The sequence below is a fragment of the Cupressus sempervirens genome, chromosome 9 (assembly GCF_028749045.1).
Source record: "Cupressus sempervirens isolate cs-2001-9-10 chromosome 9, ASM2874904v1, whole genome shotgun sequence".
Taxonomy (NCBI): Eukaryota; Viridiplantae; Streptophyta; class Pinopsida; order Cupressales; family Cupressaceae; genus Cupressus; species Cupressus sempervirens.
This window is the reverse complement of record NC_143126.1, coordinates 368,538,810-368,563,474: the sequence shown is the minus strand read 5'-3', so window position 1 is coordinate 368,563,474 and position 24,665 is coordinate 368,538,810. Positions and strand designations below refer to the sequence as shown.

General features: G+C 34.6%; 1 protein-coding gene and 1 long non-coding RNA gene across 3 annotated transcripts in view; both read right to left on the bottom strand.

Annotated features, from left to right (window-relative positions):
- Positions 1 to 24,665, bottom strand: part of CSTF77 (Tetratricopeptide repeat (TPR)-like superfamily protein) — a 318,878-nt gene that overhangs the window by 65,152 nt on the left and 229,061 nt on the right. For both annotated transcript variants that reach the window (XM_089800149.1, XM_089800150.1), the window contains one exon: positions 11,256 to 11,408. In XM_089800149.1, the coding sequence (XP_089656275.1) occupies positions 11,256 to 11,408 (153 nt within the window). The remainder of the gene's footprint in view (positions 1 to 11,255; positions 11,409 to 24,665) is intronic.
- Positions 17,169 to 17,685, bottom strand: LOC149538827 (uncharacterized). The gene is made up of 2 exons (XR_016355949.1): positions 17,396 to 17,685; positions 17,169 to 17,286 (listed from the first exon to the last, which is right to left on the bottom strand). It is a non-coding gene; the product is annotated as an uncharacterized LOC149538827 (long non-coding RNA).

The window sequence follows — 24,665 nt, the reverse complement described above, 5'->3', positions numbered from 1 at the left end:
CACAAGACTTCATCATAATAATTTTCAATCTTGGATTTAACAACGCATTGCTCAATTACAAGCAACATATGCTCCTTCGGGATCCAAGCAACATGATAAGGCTTAGGATCTCTCAACCTCTACAACTAAAACTTGTTAACCAACTCCTCTGATGCCAAGTTATCTGAACTCCCACTGCCAATGATTACTCTGCAACATTTTCCAAGGATCTTGCAATTTGTTTTTAATAAACTCCTTCTCAAAATTGGTTCTTCATCAGTTTCCTCATTCCACAAGATTCTTCTCAACATCAAGTTCTCACCATGCCCAGGTTCATTAGGTGATTCAGAAGCTTCTTCACAAGCCAAGGTATTTCTGCTACTACTTCCAATCATTTTGCTACAATTAGTACATCTAAAGGCCCTATGTCCTTCTCCACACTTGAAACAAGTGCCCTTAAACCAAGACCTTTCTTCTCTTTTACAACCACTATTATTCCTAGAGTAACCAATACAGATACCTCTGGTGTAATTACCCCTCTTACCAGCAGTTTCTTCTTCCCATTCGGTCTTCCCCCTTTCTCGCATTGCATTGTCAAATCTGCTACTTTCTCCATAGGTTGTTCTGCCTCTACTTCTTTGAAATCTGCCACCTCCTCCTCTTTGTCTTTCATTAAATTTATTTGCCAACCTTTCTTTAGCCTTCAAGGCTTATTGATATGCTTCTTCCACACTATCCATCCTAACATAACTAATCTAATCTCATCTTCAAGCCATTCAAGTATCTAGCAACCTTCTCAACTTCAGCATCCACATGTCCAAATTTGATATCTAACTTGTAGAATTCCTTAGTGTATTCTTTCACAGTCATGTCCTTTTGTCTCAAATTTTGCATTCTCCTCAACAAATTAACTTGGTAATCTGCAGTAAGGAACTTCTTATTTATCTTAGCCCAAGTCTTGATCTTTTCTATTCCTTTTTTTTTGTCTTTCAATCTGCAAATAATCCCACCAAAGTGAAACACGACCCTTCAACTTGGTGACTGCTATCTTAACTTATTATCAGGAGTCCTTTCATATTCAAAGTACTTACCCATCTCAAAGATCCAATCCAATACAACATTAGTCTCAAGTCTTCCATCATAGCAAGCAACTTCAACAACAAGTCTGGAGTTTGCCTTGGACAAAACTCTCAGAAGCATGATCAGAAAGTAGTGCGACATTGTAGGTATGGATTCGTAGAATCTGTTAGTTCCCAAAATCGCAAATTGGATGCTAGGATATCCAACTGGTTAAGGCCAACTTGACGGGATTGATCAATGCGATCCAAATACCTTGCGTTTCCGACACTGCAAAACCGAGGCGGGTGTACCTGATCCTGGATGACAACCTCAAATCCAAGATGTTTAAAGTAGATTGGTTAGAACACGAATGTATTGAAAGTTTTCAAAATGGCAAGAATTATCGAAAACTTTAAACTTGCGATTTATGAACTGAGGACAAAAGTAAATGACTGTATAGATGTGATAATGTTTTAAATAAAAAATAATTATAAATTAATGCAACAAATGAATATATTAATTCCTCAAAGGAAAGAAATGAAACAGTTGCCAACATATGGATTATAAATCAAGAGCAATATAAAGACCATGCTTAATTAATTTGGCAATCAGAGTCAATATTATAAGTTGACATGTACAACTTTATAAAATCTAATATATTTAAACTATAAATAATTTTAACAATTCAAACACGACGGATCAATTATATAAATACAATTTTAAACTAGCCTAGGATGCACTTAAACTCCTGCGGAGACAAACTAGATATAAATAGGGAAACAATTAAATATTTCACAATATCTATGTGTATCAAATTTAAAATGCAATAATGACCCAGTCCACTTATCTCAATATTAAAATATTTATAGAAATTAATAGAAAACATTTACAAAGGACACAACTTAATAATAAATTAAAACTCCAAAGTTTAAAATAAATAACTATGCCGGAAATAAAATCGCAATAAAGACACTCCTTATAGATGATCTATTTACTACATCTCAATTTCGGAATCGCATATAAATTTGCTCTGTAATTCAATCCATGGGCTTTGTTCAAAACTTCATTTCTCCACCAATAAAATAATCTAATCTACCATAGTGCTTCAATATATAAAACTTTAAAAATACGAATATGAAAATTGTCCATTGTGTTTTCAATGGCCTATACTTATACACTTTGAAGGGTGTCCATAAGACATTGTACCCCTTTGTAACAAATAACCACCAATCTAGAATTTTAATATAATCCTTATTAAAAATAATTGGTGGTTTAGTAATTTTAGGCCTTGTATTTTATCGAGCTTTTATTATCTTCAATCTTCGGCCAAGACTATAGTCTGAGAAAATGAAATCTTTAAAATGAAGAATTTCCGGTGGAATGCTTGGAAACTCGAACGCTTGGATCTCTTCTTCCACGCAGGTTCCACTCCATTCGAACGCTCTCTGTGATGTGTGGGCTCACTGGAAGTTCAATATTTCAGAATGCAGAATCATACCATCCCCGCATATGTTGAACACGGACACAGGGTACCATTTATATATTTGTTTGGACCTGGCGTTGCCTTAGCTTTATTTTTATGTGTTGATGCCTGTACACTTCTCGTTGGATGCGAATGAGGATTTCCAGTGCTACCAAGGAGCTTTCAAGTGATGCCAACGAATGCTCTCATAAAAGCCATGATGCACTTCTCTTACTGTCGGATCTCTTCTTTCCACAGATGTGCTCCTTTCTGCAACAAACACAGAACATGTTAGACACCATTGATTCCTAAGAAATGGTATGTATCTCATGCTTGGGAAGCCTTGTGAGACTTTTGACAGCACTCATATCTATGACTTCATGATTTTATCGGGCTCTTCAATTCCTCAGACTGTCTTTCAAACACTATACATTTATAGTTCTGCAATCTTTGATATGCCCTTCTACATCAGAGTCACTATCTATCATCACTATTAAATCATGTATAAAATCCCTTACATCCTTATTGAATACAAAAACTCTTTCCTTCACCATATTTTGTTCTGCATTGATGTGCAAATAGTTCGTGATCTTTGGATTCAAATCATTTACATATACAATGCAACCTGTCTATGCTGCAGGGATAGCAAAGGGTCCTATACCAGCAAACGTGTCACAAATGATTTGCCTGGGCTATAATTGTGTTACCAACCTCTTGTATTCATGTTCTAATCTTGAGTTCTAGTATACCAGCCCATAAACCATCTGAAACGTGGCTCCATATTACTGACTGTATGCAAAACAACTACCTTCCAGTAGACATCTTGAAGTTCTTGCTCAGCCAACCTGCTACGCCTTGGCAAATTCAATAATTTTGATGTTTCTAATCCCTTTGCAACTTCCTTCTTGGGTGGTCCAAACCCACTTTGTTTCTTTCCCACATCATACTTGCAAGTGTAACATATGTAACATTCTAGTTCATCATTTTTACGAGAACTTTGCTTGATCACTAAGCCAAGTAGTGCAAGCAAGATTTTGATATTTATGCAAGAGGATATGTCAAACTTACAACTGGAAAGTGCTGAATGCCAATGAAATCCCGCATATTTTTTAGATCAAAACTCCAGTATCCTAAATGGAGGCCTTGATTTTTGCCAAAAAATAGGGCTCCATCAGAATCACATAAGAGAAATTATAAGAAGAACAAACAAGAAGAACCTATCTTTGTATGGATGAAGAAACTTGGCAAAGATAATTAGAATGAATCTCTATGGACTTTGAGGAAAATTAATCCAAAGCGTAGAACAAGAAAAGTTTGGCGAAAGAAGATAGTTGATGGAGAAAATGAAACCAATGCAAGTGCAACTTGCATTTCATACACCTCCTAGCTTGTAAGGAAGCATAAACTCGGGGAGATTCAGATGAGTATTTCTTAAACCCTTGAAAAGGGGGAGTACGAGAGAACTTTCACGGAGGGAGCATTTGATGACTAGTTTGCAGATGAAAGCATAATGATCATCCCTTTTCCATTGATGTCAAAGGGGGTGAGATTGAAAGGATGAGATTAGAAGTGATGTATTGCCATTGATGACGGAGATTGATGGAAATAGTGTCATTGATGTCAAAGAGCTTCACTAGCAAAGGCGAAAGTGTTAACCAACAATGTCAAAGCTACGATGAAAGGCGTAATGAGTTTTGAAGTCATCTACAAATATGTAAAAGGAAGTCAGATTAATTAAAATGATTGATTTATCTCCAACAAACATACAATATGTAAGCAACTAAGCATAAAGCTTAAACACCTATGAAGTTAGAAATATAAAATAATTGAAGTGATATATATCTTATATCACTATTATAAAGACAACACATGATGACCTAAAACAAAAGTGATTGTGCAATACAAGAACTTGGTCGATGAGAATTATACAGTACCCACCGTGGAAGTTTAAGGTGACTTGAAGGCTATTTTAAAAACAATGTGTATATAACAAAATATTTATGTACAAAGACAGCGATGATAACCAATGCTGAAAATAACTTACGGCAACCTTGGAAATAATATTTATTTTGATATTTATCAGGAATGATGCATCATGTGTAAATAACCAGTAATGCATGTACAGTGGCACACATCTACATTAGAATATCCACTCAGCGCTATAGACAGCGATGAGGATTATCTCTTTCCAAAGATTGATATATACTGCAATGGTATGTATGGAGTAGACACAGAAGTAATATACAACATCAGAGATGATAAAAGAAATTTATCAAAGCAAAATGATGCGAATGAAAAAATACAGAGCAGTAACAATGCAATATTGCAGGAGTGGAGTTGAGTTGAATACAATGCCCAATATATCACTCATTTAAGTGCAGCAATAATCTCGCAGAGGTCCTGTAGTTTTTGAAAATAAGAAAGGGCATTACATATGTGAGTTATTGAAGCTAACATGCCAATATTCTGGAGCAGTGATAAAATATGGAGAGACATGAATATAGTGCAGATGCAATATATATATATATATATATATATATATATATATATATATATATATATATCCAAAGAAATTATAGAGCAAACGTCAAAGAAAGAATGACATATTGATCCCTCCTTTCTTTGATTATATAAACAAGACAGAGACTCCAAATGTAATTGTGTTTTTAGCAGCTATGTATTTATGGAAGTGTGATTGTATCATGGAAGTCGAGCAACTAAACTAGAGTATCTATGCGGTAGTAGCAACATAAACAAATTACAAGTATTCTTGAGCCATGCATCCAAATACAAATATAAAAGACACATTCGTCTTATTTGACAAGAACCAATATATATTGCAGAGATATTAAAATGGGTAAGGTTAGCAATATCGATGAGTATTTTATTATATTAAGAAACAAACAGAATGTGTCAACCATATACAGGAAATTATCGAACATGGCAACGTTAAAAATAAAAGACAATGATCTGGGAAATTAAATAATTCTTGCAAAGAATGAGTTCCATATAGCACATTCGCTGGTGAGAATCCAATCATATCATTGTGGAAAGAAATCCTAAGTTAGCGATGAAGACTTATGGTAACTTTAGTCATCAAGAAGATATGGTCATTAGCAAGGAGCCACGGTAATGGTCAAAACCAGAATTAATAAAAAGAAGTTTCTGCAGTGATAGATGTATCAAAGAGGTTGAAAACAACTGGAGCGAATTGGATAAGTCTTAGCAGTGACTTAATCCTGGAAGCCAGCGTTGGGGAAGAGACATTGTATTGGGGAAAGAGAAGAATATAAGGAATTCGAATGAAATCATCAGAGACATCTATTGTACATCATCGGGAGGTGCCTGCCTGTGCATCTACCAAGCACGGTTATAATCAAGAAATCAAAGTGGAATTATGGTCAAAGAAATAAAAAGGTGTGATTAAGGCTAAAATGATAAAATTATTTAATAGTTGTTAGAAGAAAATGTTTTCATGAAAAAGTGTGATTATAAAAAGAGGGGTGTTATTCAATGTAACCTTTCACCTTGAATGGTCACATTCCTTTGTCATTAAAATATAAATAATGTTAATTTCTTGGATCTGCTGCAAATGTAATAGCACTGCCATTATTTGGTATGTGTTTTCCAGATAGCAATGTCCTTGTATTTGTAATTATATTAATTTCTTTTGACCTCATAGGTTTTTCCTACCAAAGCTATTGAAACATCAACACTCCCTCTTAGCTAGGGAGGATAAACATAGGAGATTTATTACACCATTGGTATTATTAGGTATGGCAAAAATATATCTTTGATCAAATGATATCCATCATTTCGATAGCACAGTTGATATTACGAGTATTGGCCTCCCAAAATATCAATGATATTCACCAAGTACTCAAAAGGTTTTGATATCACATCTGATATCAAGAGTATTGGCCTCCCACAATATCGACATCCGATATTCACCAAGTACTCAAATAAGGTTTTGATATCACATCTGATATCAAGATTATTGGCCTCCCAGAATATCGACATCCAATATTCACCAAGTACTCAAATACAGTTTTGATATCACATCTGGTATCAAGAATATTGGTCTCCCAGAATATCGACATCTGATATTCACCAAGTACTCAAATAAGGTGTGATATCACATCTGAAATCATGAGTATTGGTCTCCCAAAATATCATGCGATATTCACCAATTACTCAAAATAAGGTTTGATATCACATATGATATCAAGAGTATTGGCCTCCCAGAATATCAATGATATTCACCAAATACTTTGAGTAATGGTCTCCTAGAATGTTGAGATGCAAGACATTCACCATTTACTCAATTTGTTTGATCTCATAATACAAGCTATTGTAAGATAGTCACCTTACAATAACTTCTACAAATACAAGTGATGAAAATTTGGAAGTCGACACTTCCTCATGATATACACAAGAGGTAGGCCCATTAAAATCTCATGGTCACGATGTATGAATCATGGTCCTCTTGACTGCGACAATTTATTGATCACTAGAGAATCTATCTCATCATGGTTTACTCCCTCTAATTCAATAACACTGAGACCACGGAAGGTTGACTGAGTCACATCCTTTGTCCACTCCCTCTCTTTCAAGGTTGCCTCTAATGAAATATCAGGCTCCTTCTAAATCTTAATCTCCCTCTTCTTGCTATAACATTCTCAAAGGAAAAGATCAAGGCACATAGCTCTTGGTTGTATGCAAAGAAATACAAATAAAAAAGCGAGACTACATTGATTAAATGAAATAATCAAGTATAATAAATAATTCTTTACAATACTATAAGATCATTCCAATGCAATATAGACAAATATCTAATTTAAAAATAAACTCTTATCAATATTCATTTATATTCATAAGAGATCATATTACTATCTTCTTGCACATCAACTAATCCTCTTACATTTAATAATGTCAAATTATTAAATCAAAGGATATTTCTATATATTTATTAGATATTTAATCATTTTATCAAAATTAAAATATTATCACTTTGAATTCAAAAATATCTCAAAACTAAATATACATTTGGTATAAGTTTAGGTCATATTATAGTAGTGGTAAGAAAATTTAAATATAAAATATACCTCCAATGTACCTTTATTCAAATGTTTGTAGTACCTTCTTTTTGTACTCCTTCTGTATTGGATGGTCTCGCATAGTTATTATTGGGTCCACCTTACGCACTCAGTGATTATTATGGGGCCCGATGACTTTTCAGCTCTAGCCTCTTTTAAACTAAGTTTGTAAGCCACCAAAAGCCAAGTCCTTATTGACTAAATCATGTCGACATTGAATGTGCACCAAGTTTTTGCATCAACGGCTCTACAAAAGGAGTAAATACCTGCCTTCCAAAACTTTCTCTCGGTGTGGCTTCTAATGAACCATCCATTATGATCTCTATGATTACAAAGGTAGCATACTCCATTTAAAAAATTTCTTTCTTGCTCTATTCTCTCCACATTAACTAATACCTTAATATAGGTGTCCACTACTAATCGATCCCTCATTCCTATATTTGTATTACCCTCATATGAACTTTCTATATAATAATAACAATACTATGTATGTTGGTGTGCTTCGATGTCACTCAGGCCTACCTATGTGTATCTGTTCAAAGTGTTGTATAATTTTCCTCTTTTTGAGGCCATGTAGAATCCCATCTCTAAGCAATGGTCCATGGGGAATTTACAGTTAAAAGGGAAGAGATTAAATAAGTTTACTGCTACATTCACTAGCCACCTACGAATGAGCTATAGCATCACTCACATATTGAAATATCAACGCTCATTGGCGATCGATCTTGAACTATGTGAATTTAGAGTAGTTGGCAATTCTTGGATCAAACAATCATTCCATTACAAGCGAATGTGATCTACATCATACTAGTAGAACTACGCTCATTTAGACATCGGAAATTCCTATCAATAACCCAGACATTACCATGTGAACAATATATTCAGAATTATATATCGCCATCCATATATTCAGTGCATGCATGAATTCTCTTAGCAATTTCTCATGGGCTTTCACAGCCAAAGTGACATTGAATTTTGCTTCTTCCATGTTTGGATTCTTCATAACAATCGGTTCTAAGAATTTATTAATTTGCAAAAGGCTCTAATACCATATTAATTTATTGGATCTGCTGCAAATGTAATAGCACTGCCATTATTTGGTATGTGTTTTCCAAATAGCAGCATCCTTGTATTTGTATAAGGAATAAACCAAGAGAATAGACATGTCTTGAAGGGACATATCTATTTAACAATATGATAAATATATTGACATTAATTAATAGTTATATATATATATATATATATATATATATCATTGTAATTATATTAATTTCTTTTGACCTCACAGGTTTATCCTACCAAAGCTATCAAAACATCAACAAATAATAGATGTATCGTTGGCCAAGAAGTATATAGAAAAGAGAGAAGTGAAGAAGAAAAGTAAAGTGTGCAGGGGAGAAGAATTCAGAGAAGTGTATACGGAAGAAAAATGAACAAATAAGAGAGAAAAGTGTATGCGGCAGATAAAAGAGGTGGGAGCAGTTTGGGAAAGAAAAAATAATTAGTGGAGTGTAGCACAGGTCAGACAAAGAATACATACATTTAGATTTATTAATTCTGATATGATATAAATGTAAATATGTAAGAATATTATAAGAGAGTTATTAAGTAGTTGAAAGCTATATGTACAAAGGGCTATTGATCCAAATAAATATTATAATATCGAAGAGAACAGAAGAAGAATATATACAAATATAAAGAAGGATTTACACAGAAATAATCAGTAGATTAAAGAACAAATATTCATGGAAAGATAATGTCCATCATCAGTTGAGCAAGCAACTTTGTCAAGGTGGAAAAGAAGTTTATTTGCAGTGGCTTGATGCTCACGAAGATAGCAGTGGGGAGTTGGTGCTTCCAATAAGTTGGAGCCTGCAAAGTGTGGGTGCTTCCAGTAGGTTTGAGCCTGCAAAATGTGAGAGTTGAAGCTTCCAATAAGTCAGTGCTCATAAACATAGGGGTTGGAGCCTCTAGTAGGTCAAAGGCTACAATACATTATAAAAGAACAAAGTTTATATAAAAGCATTTATTGTCATGGTTTTCTCCTGCATTGGGTTTCCACGTAAATCTTGTGTTATTGTGTTCATGTGCATAATTGTTCATTTCAGCATTTGAAGTTAATTGTTTGCATAAAAAATTTAAATTGGCAAATTTGTTATTATACAAATTCAACCCCCACCACCACGCCCCCCCCCCCCCACCCCACCCCCGCAACCCCCCCCCACCCCTCTCAGTGTAATCGTGTGCTCTTCAATAAGTAGAGTATCTTACCAAACTGTGGTTAGAAGTTTGATGAAAGCTATAGTTTGTACTAGGCCAAACCTTGCCCGAGCAGTGGCTGTTTTTTCTAGACATGTCTAATCCTAGTAGAGTTCATGGGGAAGCAATAAAAAGAGTCATCACATATTTAAAAAGTACATCAAAGTATTTTTTTGTTATCATATTAAAATGATAGGAAACAAAATTTGTGAATTTAGATTAGACAGGCGATATTGATAGAAAAAGATCCACCAATGCTTATGTGTTTACATTATTTGGTTCTTCATTTAGTTGGATGAGTGACAGATTGTGGTTTCTTTGTCCACTACTAAAGCTGAGTATGTGGCATCTACTCATGCTTGTACAGAATCCATTTGGCTCTAGAGACTGTGTTCAAATATTGGAACAAAACAAAGAGCAGTAACAATTTAATGTGACAGAGAGTTCAATATGCCTAGCAAACAACGCAATATTTCGTGCCAAAATCGAGCACATTGATGTTCAATATCATTTTGTCAAAGATATGGTCGAGGATGGAAGGTTCAAGCTAGTTAAAGTAGAAACTTTGATAAATGTTGCCAATTTGCTAACAATGTTTGTGGGCCTCACGGCCCCTCGCAATTGAATAATTGTATAATTACTCCCCTTGCTTTCTCTTGCAAGGCATTTGGCAAGTGGGAAATTGTTTGGAACTGTCTCAGGCTTGCATTTACACGAGGTTACTATTTTTAGTAAATTTTTGTTTTACAGATTTTCCCTATTACTTGGCACAAGGATCAAAATAGTTAGGTAAGCATACCGATACATTTTTGTGGCAAGATCATGTCCAATTTGGAAGATATTTAAGTTTTAATTTTTTGAAATTGCCCCAAAAAAAGTAGTAAATGCAATTACAAAGACTTTAGAGGCATCAAAGCAGGTCAAAACTTTCACCTAAGTGCTAGCTGTTTGGGATGCTATAGAGCACGTTGCAATCTTTCCAGCATTTCAAAAACTTCGTCAATCAAACACCCAATTTGAAATTTATGGCCTCCGAAAGTTGGGTCTCCCAATATAGGAAATGTAAAAGATAGTTGAACACATAAAATGAGTTGTAAAAGAGAGGTACATATGTTGGTGTCTATTGATACATTGTGCATCTTTGATTGACACATTGGACATCAAATGGGTGCCTCTTTTGGGATGGTTTTAGCCCATGGTTTTCTAATACCATTTGACAGTTTCTTTTATTTATATCCTATATATTAGTATGAAAGAAATATTATTATCATTTGTTTGCCTGATACCACATCCCAAATAAATATGAATTTTTTAAGCAACAATCTACCCTACTGATACACAGAAGTTAACTTATGCATGAAGAGAAGAAACTGACCAGGATATTAATTCAAAAACAGTACCTTTTGGCGTGCAAGATGATCCAACTCTCTTGAAGAGCAAGGCCAAAGATCCATGAAAGAATAGCGAGAAACAACATCTTGCAAGGATCCCTCTGATGATTTGGATACTACCTCTCCTGTCCTAGAAAGTGCCTCTTTTCTCCTTTGCTCTACCTGACAACATTTATTTGAGAGATCAAAGTTAGGAATCCAATAATGATTATTTTGTGTATTAACTTAAAAGGAATAACAATATAAGTTTCAAATTGTGCATCTAATATCCATTGAAAATGGAAAAAAAGCTTTAAGTGTGCAAGGCTTCTATTGATGAAAATTCAATATGACAAGGCTAGAAGGATACAATGAATCTTTGAAGGCCCATCTGACTTAGTTTTTACAGTAAGTTTGGGCTTGAACAGTGTTAGGACGACATCGCTAGTTAGAATATTGATAGTAAAAATAATACATTAAATTGCTGACTTGAATTTCCACTTCCCAAGTTTTCAAACAATAGCAATCAGATACTGACTCTATCAGCTGAAAGCGGCATCTTTCTTTGAAAAACCAGTTCTCAGTTATTTGTATTTGTAAGAATAGAATGCACTTCAAGGTTTCAGATGTAGATACTTTCATTGGTGCACAGATAGATAGTTTTCAACAGCCACATTCACAGAACACACGTGAAAAGACTACTCTCGTTAAAAAAATCCTTAAACATTGTTAATCTTAACCATAGTTTGCCTAACGTGATCTTTTCAAGCAGCATTAAAGTCTAAAACAGCCTCCAATATTAATTGTCCATAAATAAACAAAGTACTACTACAACACAGATATTACAATCGGGAAGGTTGCAAAGAAAGCACTGATTGTTAACTTTCCCCAAATAAATCCTAGAGGTTATGAACATAATATTTGAAAAATACAGAAAAAAGTTAAGCAAAAACATTTACAAAATCGGCTTATCAGAATCCATTCAAGATTTGAATTCTTTTCAGTTTCCCTGAAGACTCATAATGAGTCAGATTTTGTTGAAAATTTATAGTTTACAAATTGCTAATACTGCATACACTGCAAACGTGCAAATGTATGGCTTACAACCTACCATCTGTATATAAGATTATAAAATCTACTTAAAGACTTAGACACCTCATTGTACTGATAGAAAATATAATGAGTGAGAACACATTTTCCCTAACTACATGCAAAGAATTGAGTCTGTCAAAAATCACTACATGAGATAAGATAAATTTAGTAATGTCCAACGAAGGACCAAAAAGAGGGTCCTAGAGACTGCCAAAAGAAATGCAGAAAGAGCCTACACCAGAAACACCAAATGGTGTCCAGGGAAATTAGAAAAAACAACAAAAGCAAGAACTAACCACCAAACCAAACAACCTAGCTTATTGCTCTGAACAACTGGGAAAAATTCCAGAACCGATAGATAGGCACTAAAGAAAGAACAGACCCCAAGCCATCTCTAAGGACCACTGGAAGAGCTGGAAGCAAACCACTGCTGACTGAATGATCTGCGAGGTCTCCCTAGGAGACCCAGAAGAGAGATAATGTTCTCTGAATTTTGGCTTATATAATCTTCATGTTTATCTTGCATGATTGAAGTTTGTTTTTATTTAAGGATGATTTATGTCAAAAATAAAGAAAAATTTAATCACATAGTTTTTGGCATAATCAGAAAATTAAGGATTTTTTGCCATGTGTGGCATTGTCCTACATTTTGTCACCACAAAATGTAGGTAACAGTACGAAACTTTTTCGAGCTTAGTTTCGCATTTCTCTGAGTTTAGTTCGTTATTTAATTGGTTAGTATTGATGGATTTCGTGTAATTGCATCACAAAGGTCCGATTGTGATTAAAAGTCACTTTTTGAAAAGTCAAAAAGATGTCATGTGCATGTTTTCACATGTACTTTGACCTTACTTTTCCTCAAAGGCATCTATAAAGTTCATTTTCACCTCTCCATATGCATTCGCACTTCCTTGAGCAAATACATGTTTTTCCACTTCCCATGTCATTACATGCTTTGCATCTCTTCCATTTGCACTTACATGTAAAAGCTCGTCCACCATTCACCTTCACTTTCCATCCAATCCTTCACCCCTTGTTGCATGTTGCATTTATATGAAATCCATTTTCCATGCAATGACATCTTGAAAGTCCAAGTAACTTTTTGAAAACTAACAATCTTCATTTGCACGCATTCCCATGCGCCAAGCACTTTACTTTTTAAAAAGGTAAAGGTGCTGATGGAAAGTTATTCCGAGTTTACATCTAGACATTGTCAAGAAGGTTTTTCAAAGTGTCAGAAACTCCATTTTGTGCTGATCTACAAAGGAGAATTCATGACAACTTGAGCGAGAAACGCTGGATCACATCAAGTTTTCAAATGACAACGGACAATTCATCAAAGTCAGAGGTTACCAAGGTGAATGCGGCGGTACAAAATACAGAAACTCCCAATCCTGTGATCATCCGAGATAGCATCGTCAAGTACAAGGCCTTTCAGAACAAGGCCCTTCAGAATTGTTTCCTTCGCTTCCATCTTCTTTCTTCTTCTTTCATGTTTGAAGTTGAAGAGGATGTATTACATGAAGATGTGTAATTACATGTAATGCGAGTTACATGCGTATGTAAAACATGTAATGCGAGTTGCATGTACAGTTGCATGTAACCCTTTATTTTCTATAGTTAGACTAGGTCAAAGTTAGTTAAGTTGCTCCCACTTTTTCCTCCACCTTTCTCTCAACTTCTGTGCCTATATAAAGGAGTGATCCCTCATTGTAAAATTATCATCATCTTTTGTGCAAGAGAACTTTGGAGAAATTGTGCCAGCATAACTTTGTTTGTGTAAGCACTATTTTGAGAGAAAGTGAATACAAAGAAGTATTTGAGACTTAACTTTGATTAATTGAGATTGTAATTTGAGTGAATTGTAAACTTTGTCTATGATTTCATCCAAGTTGTCTTTGATTCATTATCTTGTGTTATTGGTAATTGTTCTAGTGAATTGAATTGAAAAGAGTTAAGAAACAATTGAAGCCCGAGCTTTGACCAGGAACAATTGTGAAAATCCATAGCTAGAAGCTTTGTCTATAGCTTGTATTTTCATCTTAATTCACAAAATAGTTAGATTGTTCTTACTTTTAGGAGTCTTTGTGCCCTAATTGTAAAACTTTTACCATATAGAAGTACGACCGGACTTAGAGCCAAACCGGTACGTTTTTAGCTAGCCTTTGAGTTAGTGAAGATTTATCAGTATCACTATTTCCAGCTCTTGACAGAAGTGTAGTTAGAGATTTACCTTGCCCATTATTCATTCTACGAGTAAGTGGATCCTTTCTTGAAAGTTAAGAAGAAAGGATATTAATAACACCCTGTTTACGAGATCTCTCAACTTCTTGCTTACCTTGAATTGATCGAAGGAATGGTCAGAAGGGGGAGCCTTCCCTTTAAGGTAGGAGAAACTCTGTCTCACACGCTATGGCTAGTCATCCTATTTTGCGACTGAATTTTTACCCAAAACTGTCAATTGCAAAATATCCACCCAACATGCGGATAGGAAATTTGATGTGCATCCATGTCATATTGCACCCATATCAAAAACAAATGGGATTACACGAATACACACACCCAAGGAGGGGCAAGGGAGTTTTCAGTTACTCTAGTTTAATCAAGAGTTAAGATTGTGGATATGGTTAGAGATCTATAAGGCCCATGGGTAATCAATAGAAGACAAGGTTACAAGAAACGGAGGTACTTGGAGACTCCAAAGACTAGTAGTGGTATTGGTATAGTTGATTTTCAAAAATGGTAGGTGGGAGTGCTTGGAGATACCAATTTTTTTAATATAATTTAATAAATTCTAGAAATATCATAATATAACACTTTCAACACAAGAACAAGAGATAAAGTTTAACATTAACTTTAAAGTTCAAATACACAAATATCAAATGTCATTGTCTTGATGCGTCAAAATTCAAAGCTCACACTAGATATTTTATATGAGATTATAATTACAAATTCAAATTCTTAAATATTTATAGTTTAATGTTGATATACATGCCAATGGATATCAGATGCCTAGCTATGAGAAATTTTAATATTATTTTTATGCTAAGTTGCCAGTATGGGTACAAATACAGATACGGATATGTGGGTACGATACGGGGTACGCTAATTTTATGGGAGGGGTTTTGAGTACGTCTAGGTACGTCTGTACAAAAAAAAAAGAAATTCAATAATATATATGTATGCATTATATAGCCTGAAAAATAGAAAGAAAACTTGAATTTAGGATAAAGATAACAATATATTAAACAAAAATTAGAATTACCATAAATATATTAAAAAACATACAAGTTAGACTTTAAATGTTTAAGAAACTTTAAGAACTTATAACATTATATACACACTACTATTATAAATATATGTACTATTTTTTAATTTAATACTATTATCACTCTCATAGTTGGAAAACTCGCCAAAGGCAAAAACTCGCCAAGCCCCCTAAAAGTTTAATCGAGAAAAACTCGGCGATTTAAAAAAAAACTTGGGAACCTAAAAACCCACTAAAATTTAATTAAAAATACATTTATTTTGCAAAATTTAATGAGAAGATGCATCTAATAAGTTAATTAAAGACAATACAAAAGAAACAAGCATAGTTTAGAATCTAAATATATATAAATCCATAGTGCGTATAAAATTGCATTCTCATGCGGAATGCTCATGGCAAGAAGCAAAATAGTAAATAGTTTCAATCTATCAAACTAGAAGTAAATACTAAAAGTCTAAATACATCAATACAATCACATCTTCCTCTTTCCACTTGCACTAGCAGGAAAGCGAGGGAATCTAGTCCTAGAAGAAGTGCCCCGCACTGGAATAGGGCGTGAGCTACGTGACTGTGAACTCTATGGCTGTGCCCCCTCGCTCAACATCCCTACTGACTGGCTCGGCGTCCTGGAAGAGGATGCATCTCCTCCTAATGGTAATGCCTCATCCTCTAACCCTGAATCATCATTTTCCTCGTCCTCATCCTCAATGTCATCCATTGTAAACTGAAAATCAGTGTTAGCCTCCCCCTCCATGGCCTGCCTCTCCAAATCAGCAATCTCATCTGGTGTAAACAATGGACCTGGCTCCTGTGCTGTCCAATCAGAATAAGGATCTATCTCATCCAGATCAAGTGGACCAGGTAGTTATGAGATCTGTGCCTTTTTTATGCGCAACTTAAGATTATAGTGCATATAAACAAGGTCATTAAGCCATTTTTGAGTCATTCTATTTCTTTTCTTTGTGTGGATGGACTCAAATAAGCTCCAATTGCGCTCACAATGGGATGAGCTACAAGGTTGGGATAGGACTCTGAGAGCAAATTTCCTTAAATTGGGGGTATTGCCACCCCAACTTGCCCACCAAGAATCTGCAAAACAAAATATAAAAAGTTATAAAGCAATAAAAAAAGATAATCAAAAGCACAACTTATCAATTAGCAAAAGTTTTAAAGATTGTTGACGCTTTACCTGGTGCTTGAGTTGATCTTGCTCTCTTTGCTAGCATAGAAGAGAACAAAGGACCCCTCGATTCCACATAGACTTGTTCGATCACAATAAGGTCTCTCTCTGCTTCACTGGATATCATTCTCTCGATGCATTTAGAGAGACCTTCCATGACCTCTCCATTAAGATCTGAGTAGGAATCATCAGTCCTAAAACAAATAGAAAATGATATCAAGTCTTACTACACAACCTTAAAAAGTAAAGTAAAATAAAGTCTTAGTAAAATCCCAACTTCAAGGACAATCATAGTACCTGAATTTGGGGTTGGGGAAGTAGCTTGCTGCATGAATGGGTTGGTGGAGCATATTGTTCCACCTCCTATCAATTATTTCCCAAATGGGGTCAAATCGGAGACTGTCCCCATGATAATAACTTCTAACAACCTCTTTCGCCCTATCCATGGCCTCATAAAGACCTCCCATTGGGGATTGCTACCCACCACATACGCGCAAGACTAGAATCAGGGGCAGAGACATCTACATTTGAAATTTGAAAAATACAAATTAGTTAATAACATAGTAAGTTATGAATTAATAATGAAACTTGAATAAACTAAAAATATAATGTTTTAATTCTTGAAGTTACCTCCACAATCTCCTTAGCCTTTGCGAAAAAACTATCATCAAAGACTATTCGTGCCACAGACTCTCCTTCGGGCTTCTTTGAGTAAGAAGAAGCAACCCAATCAGCACACACAAACATTTGTTTCAAAGCCAATATGTGGTCAAGAATACTTTGCAACGTCAAGAAGACCGTTGCAAACCTTGTCATAGCAAGTCTCATCAAATCTTTGCCTTAAATGGCCTTTCTCATCAAACTGAGAACCCATGGGTGATTATAGATATATTTCGTGACTCGCCTAGCATCTTCCACAACTGAACTCACCCAATCAAGTTTTCCTATGTCCTCCAAAAGAAGGTCAAGGACATGTGCTACACAAGGTGACCAAAAAAGTGTGGCATGCCTCTCTTGGAGGATTCTACCTAAAAGATTAGCAAAAAATCAATAATTAGTAACAAACTTTTCATATTTAATATTTACAAATTACATCAAATCTAAATTGAATAATACCATAGCATTACATTCATGATTCATATTGATTCGAACATAAAAAATTAAATTTACCTGCTGCCACATATGCTGCTGCATTATCTGTGATTATTTGCACCACATTCTCTATTCCAATCTCCATGACAACATTCTCCAACATTAAAGCCAATGTGGCTGCATTTTTCACTTTGTTGGAGGCGTCAATAGATTTCCAAAACACCACATCATCTTTGCAAGCAACCAAGAAATTAATGATGGTTCTATTTCTTCCATTTGTCCACCCATCAGATAAAATGGTGCAGCCATACTTCTTCCACTCTTTCTTTTGGTCTTCTATCAATATTGTTGGCCTACCAACTGCTTTGTCAAACAACCTAAAAAAATTAGGTGTAATATTAAATAAAGTGTTAGTAAAAATAGGAAATAAGTTATAACAATTCAGATTTAAAATATAACAATGAACTAAAGTGAATCACAATTATTTACAATAACTAAATAGTAAAATACTAACCTTCCACTCATATCCTTGCGATTAGGCGGCTTGTACCCTTTGCCCGATATTGTCATTGCATTCACCATATTGACCCAATAGGGACTATCAGCTACATTCATTGGGATATTGTTGAAAAACCAAAAATCAAATGCTGCAATATTAGTTTGCTCATGAACCTCCTTCAACCATGCAGTGCCCTCTAATGATGGTTGTGCTCCAGGTGTGTTCCTGGGCACAAAATAACCCCCTATCCCTAATGAGGTTGGTGATGAAGAAGTAGGAGATGTAGAAGAAGTGGAACCGGTAAAAGAGATATTTTGTTTGTGGATCCGTGGGCCACGAAGAGATCCTGGTATGTTCTCAAGTGCTTCTTCTTCTTCTTGCATATCAAAAGGAGCTCCTTCAGATTCAGCTATGGCTGCCCTCATAGCTAATTTTGCCCTCTCCCTATTCAATTTTTTCTCTTTAGAAGCTGCAAGTAGGGCATTGATGAATCTTTTTTCTTCATCAGTTACCTTGAGACAAGGATTTGAGTCATGTTTCTTTATGCCTGCAAGGTGGTATTTGAGGTGGTTTATGCCTCTAAAAATAATTCTCACATGGAATGCATATCACCTTCTCAACATTATTTGGAGCTTCATAGGCATACCGCCATGTCTTATCTCTTGCATTTTTAGGCCGAGTGCCTGTATATCCAGATGGGCATAGTGTTTGTGGCCACTCTTCTTGTGGGTTTGTCATTTTTTTTAATGGTTGACCACTGCCCTACACATAAATGTATAGAAAAATGAATAAACGAAGTTAGAACTTAGAAGCTAGGGTTTCAAATGATTAAAAGTTCAAACTTCAAAGTTCAAACATAGAGTTAAACTCAAAATGATTTTAAATGATTTGAAAACATTTATAAACAACAACAAAAACAAAATAACATTTGTTATAAAACTATAAAAAGTTAAAAAGTTTTCAAACTATGATAAAATGAACATACCTGGAAAGAAATTTGTCTTCTAAAACCGGTTAGAATCCTCTAAAATCCACTCAAATCCACCTCGAATCACTCGCAATCAGCCAAGAATGCCTCCAAACCTTCTTCTCTCCACCCCTCAAGGCTCTAGACAATGCAAATACAAGAAAGAATGAGGAAAAAAAACACTTTCTGCCCTTTTAACCCGTCACAGGCTGTCAGCCAGTAAACCACGAGTTTTTATTTAAAAAACTCGCCGAGTTTTTGCAAGGTAATCGCCGACTATTCAGCGAGTTTTTGAGAGTCAGCCGAGTTTTTAATCGACGAGTTAATTGGTTAAAAACTCGCCGAGCTGGAAAACTCGGCGAGTTTTCCATCCTTGATCACTCTAATAAAAAATTATTATTTTAAAATTTAATGCTATAATTTATTATCATTTTAAAGTTTAATAATACTATTCTATATATTTTTTAAAGTTTTAACTATTATCCTAAAGTTTAATCATGTTTTTACTATTTAAAGTTTAATATTATTTTAATGTTTAAGTATCATCCTAAATATTATTCCGGTAACATCTATTTACTAAGTGATTTTTAGTTTAATACTTATTAAATTTTAAAATATCGTAAACCATACGAAATATCCTAGTAACCTTAGCATTTTTAAACTTAAATAAAAAATTCAATCATAGCCGACGGCCGCAGGTTCCTTCATCAATGCAGGTGGCTCTCACAGGTTGTTGCTTTAGGCACAGGTTTATCTGAAGATGAAAGTCTACACTTCCAATGGATTCGAAATTGTGGTCTACAGGCATTTATGTTTCCGTTTGGGAGGGTTTGTGTTTGTGGTGTAAAGAAATGAAAGAGGAGAGCCTTAAGTTGAGAGATTCCACCACGTCAACATTCAAATTCGAAATAAAATCGCCAAATCAGCATAAAATCGTTTGGATACCTATTACAAAAGTCACATACATTTCCAGGTTTGAAAAATCGAACCCTATCCGATTCCACAGCGATTTTTCAACATATCCGATTCTGATACGTACCCTACCAGCATTTGAAAAAAATCATAAGTACCGGTAACTTAGTTTTTATGAGAGTGGATAAGGTTTGCATGGATGTGTCCTTATAAGATGTTTGAGAAGTGTTGATGTGCGTTTTGTAACCACCTAGGCGTGTAGTACAATATAGTCAGTATTCCAAGAGAAAACACCAAACATCAAATCTTCTCTTAAAAAAGGAAGCTTTAATTGTTAAACAATGTAGAATATTGAGTGATCAACTAAAGCAACGGCAAGGTTTACACTGTGTACTTGCAACTTTGGTGTTGGACAAAACTCAGTTTTAAGATGTGGTTTGCAAGTAACCATGTGGGGACTTGCATTACTCTTTTGTGGAGGATCTATCAACTCTCTAGAATGCAAATGATATAGCCATTTGAGTGTGTGAACTACTTCTAACAATGATTTGAAAAACAAAGTGCAGATGGAGTATGTTTTGAAATATCTCTACTGTGGAAAGACCTATTGTAGATGTGGTGAAACTAAAGCAATCCTTTCTTCCCCAACTTAAACAACTACACAAGAGAAGGTGTTATCTTTTAGGGTTGTATAAAAGCCTTGTTGGCTCACACTACTGCAATGTTGGATAGAGTGTGTTGGGTTTTGCAATGTGTTTTGATTGAAATATATAATTTTTTGGTAATTTGAAATACATACAATGCTGAAATGAACAATCAGAGACAAGAATATGTAATGCCAATAGAGAACTAGGAAAATGAAATCTTATTACTTGCAATGTTATTACAAATAATCCTATTACAATTCATGAAATAAAATAGGAACTTGTATATAATGGCATCCAAATTAGTTGCAACTTGCAGAAGACCCAAGGAAATGCAACACCAAACTTGGTGTATAAAGATTAAGGAGGTGGCATTATTTTGCAGCAGTATTTGGTCACCTCACAAGTCAATAAATACCACAATTTCCACCGCAGCTTCTTGCATCCAAATGCTGCCATATAAATCAGATAACCACAGCCTCAAAAAAGCTTAACAGCGGCATCTAATAGCAGCAGCCAATCACCTTAACCATTCATGAAATTCTGGCCACTTATAATGTCTATGTGTTTGCAGGCTGAAACGCCAATATGCAGAAGCAAATTGCCTTCCAAAGTCACAGTATGAAACAATAATGAAGGCAAGCCGAAACCACAACAAACCTGATATGAATCACAGCTCTACTTAGTCACCAAAAATGCCTAGCAATGACTTTCCGAATCAGCTACAAACTCATACCAAGAAAAGGAAATGGTTGGCATCTGAACCCAAATTAATCTTCTACAAAACTTAATAATTTTGGCATTCAACAGAACCAAAACTACCATAGATACAATCAGAATTAATCACCAGATAATCAGAGCACAATTCACCACAATGTTTTAGAGATTCAAAGTGCTAGCACAGAGGAATCAATCCTCAAAACCCTTGTTGAAACCCTTTCAGAAAATTTACAAAATAAAGAAGTCAATAGGCAAGAGAATGATTTCCTTTCTCCCAAAGCATTGCTTTTTAAATAAATAAAGATGATTTCTTCAAGTCACCTTTCACTTAAAAGCCTCTTTCATTTGAACTTAGGCACATAATTGAATATACAATTTATTAATTCCCTTTGGCTCCAAAAATGACCTTTTCAACCACATTATGATATTCTGAAACACAAGGTCATTGTTTCTTGTGCCCACGGTTTAAAACTTTTCAACAACAAGCTTGTTGTCAATCAAGATTGCGCCTATAGCAAGATAAGAATCTAGCTATCCTGTTGGAACATGGAAACCTCTCTCCAATGGTGGGGTTAAGAACAAGAGAAGAATCTCCAGATTCTAGGCCGGTTCCTGTATGATATCACCTATAAAACTAACTTTGAACTTGGGAAAAGGGTTGAGAATGTATGTGAATAACTAGATACTAAAACTTAAAATGGGTGATACACCAATGGTTTTGAATGTAACTTTGATCAAATTAGCATGAATTACGAAAAGACAATTGATTCACAATACTCAGACAAACACGTAACCACAAAAGTGTTTCTATGCAAGGACCGGGATCTTCTGCTTTGAAAGGGATACCTAGGTTTCACCTATTTTTTGCAAAAAGACAATAATCACAAACATAGACCTGTAATCACATGTATCACGATTCAAGGCTGCAATAAGGAACTTAACTAAAAATGAAGGCGAACACAACATTACAGTAAAAAATCCACAATATTGCACAAGAACCAATGAGAAGGAACCGCTGAATCTCTATAATCAATGCTAAAAAAACAATTTCTACTACAAATGCCCTCACAATCAACTCAAAATCTACAATGTGCAAAAATCTGAATCCAAAATAAGGTCCCTCATAATGAGGTGAAAGTACAATATATAGAAAAATAACCCTAACTCGGATTCCCAAATCATGCCTAGAAAAAATCACCCAAAAATGATGAAAACTATGAAGAAGCCTCTGAAAACTGCTCTCAACCACCTGTCCAACTGATGGATAACTCAAAAACTGCCTGTAGCTCCTCAAAATCATGCACAAAAACCCAAACTCGGATGCATTAAGTAACCCACAAATATAGCATGTAAAACTGCTCCTAATTATGCAATATATGCATAAAATAGGCTCTCAATATGAACTGCATGCATAACTGATCTTAACTGCTCCATAAACCGTTAAAAATAGCACTTTACGACTCCATCACCGCATGAGAAACTGAAACTGTCCTTGGCCTCCAAAAATAGCTCCTTACTTAAGTTCCAACTGAATGTACTTTCTTGAAGTTCAAAATTAGCTTTCCTACTTCCTCTCCTTGCATTTGGGCATTAAAACATTTAAAACTCTTATAATTTCCTTTAATTAATTAATAAAATCAATGGTCTTATAATTACGACCACTTGACATATTAATTTTACGATTAAAGCTCTTTTTTATTATATTAATTTAATATAAACGTGTTTATCATTATTTTTATCATTTTCTATAAACACGTTAAATATTAAATAAATATTATAAAGGAAATTAATTATTTTTAATTCTTATTTATATTAATATTAATATGTTTATAAAAAATTAACGTTATACTTGTTAATTTTTTTTAAAACATATTAGTATTAATATAAATAGAAGGAAATTTTAAAAATATTATTTTTTATTAGTTTCATATGTTTTAAAGTGATTAATAAATATATCACTCATTTTTTAATATACATATGAAACCAATAAAAATAGAGTTTTTAAAAAATCGCCTAACTCTAAAAGCCCATACAATGGACCCAAAAATTTTATTAAAAATAGCAAAGGCAAAGTTTAAAAATGTCTAGAGAAAGGTAAAAGATATTTGTCTTTTCCATTTGTTCATTCACGTATGGAGGAAGGAGAAGAGTTTTTTCAAACCCTAGCTGTGTTTTTTCAATGCTCCTGCATTTTTTCTTGCCATTTGGACATCTACCATGAGCTCTGGCCGCGGGTTCTAATCTGTATATTTGCTATGTGCTGGACGGCTTTGAATGTGGTCGTTTTTTTTTTTTTGTACTTTTCTTCATGCGACTTTAAGCAGTCTTGACACCATATTTTCCTTGCTGGGCATGACTACCTTGTTGTGAGCTTCCAGCTGTGGGTTTTGGACGCCATATATTTTCCTTGGCCGCTGGTAATGGGTTCTTTCATAGCCGTGAGCTACTGGTTTTCTTCTTCTGATGCCATGTTTTATGAGCTATCTTGCGGGTTTCATCTCTACACTACTAGACGTCTTCATTATGAGATCTTTCTTGGATATGTGCTTGGTATTATGCTTCATACAGCGATATATTTCACTGATTCTGGGCATAGTTTCCTTTGAGATATCACAGGTTTTTTATCTGAGCATTTGATATACATTTGTTGGTGAAATCTCCATGGCTGTATGCTAGCCGTAAGTCTTTAAAAGCCCTCTTATTTTCATATGTTGTTTTATGAATATGAAAAATATTGAGATAATACCATCGAATATTCATATGGGTTTGCATGTTTTTGACTTATTTTTGGCAAATAAGGGATTCCTTCATTGTTATCTGTTGGTTGTGGCCTCTATATCTGAAGTTTGGATATTTTCCTCTAAGTCTGGGCACGAATACATTGCTTTATGAGTTTTACTTTCTATCATACTGTAGTTGTAGACTCCATTTTGTGAGGATATATGAAGGGTTTCTGTTTTTGTCTATCATAATGTAGCTTCTCTGAACTTTGAATACTTCAGGATCCACTACTAGTCATGAGATTACCTGCATTTTTTTTATATATTTTTTTTTTTGCTGTATTGC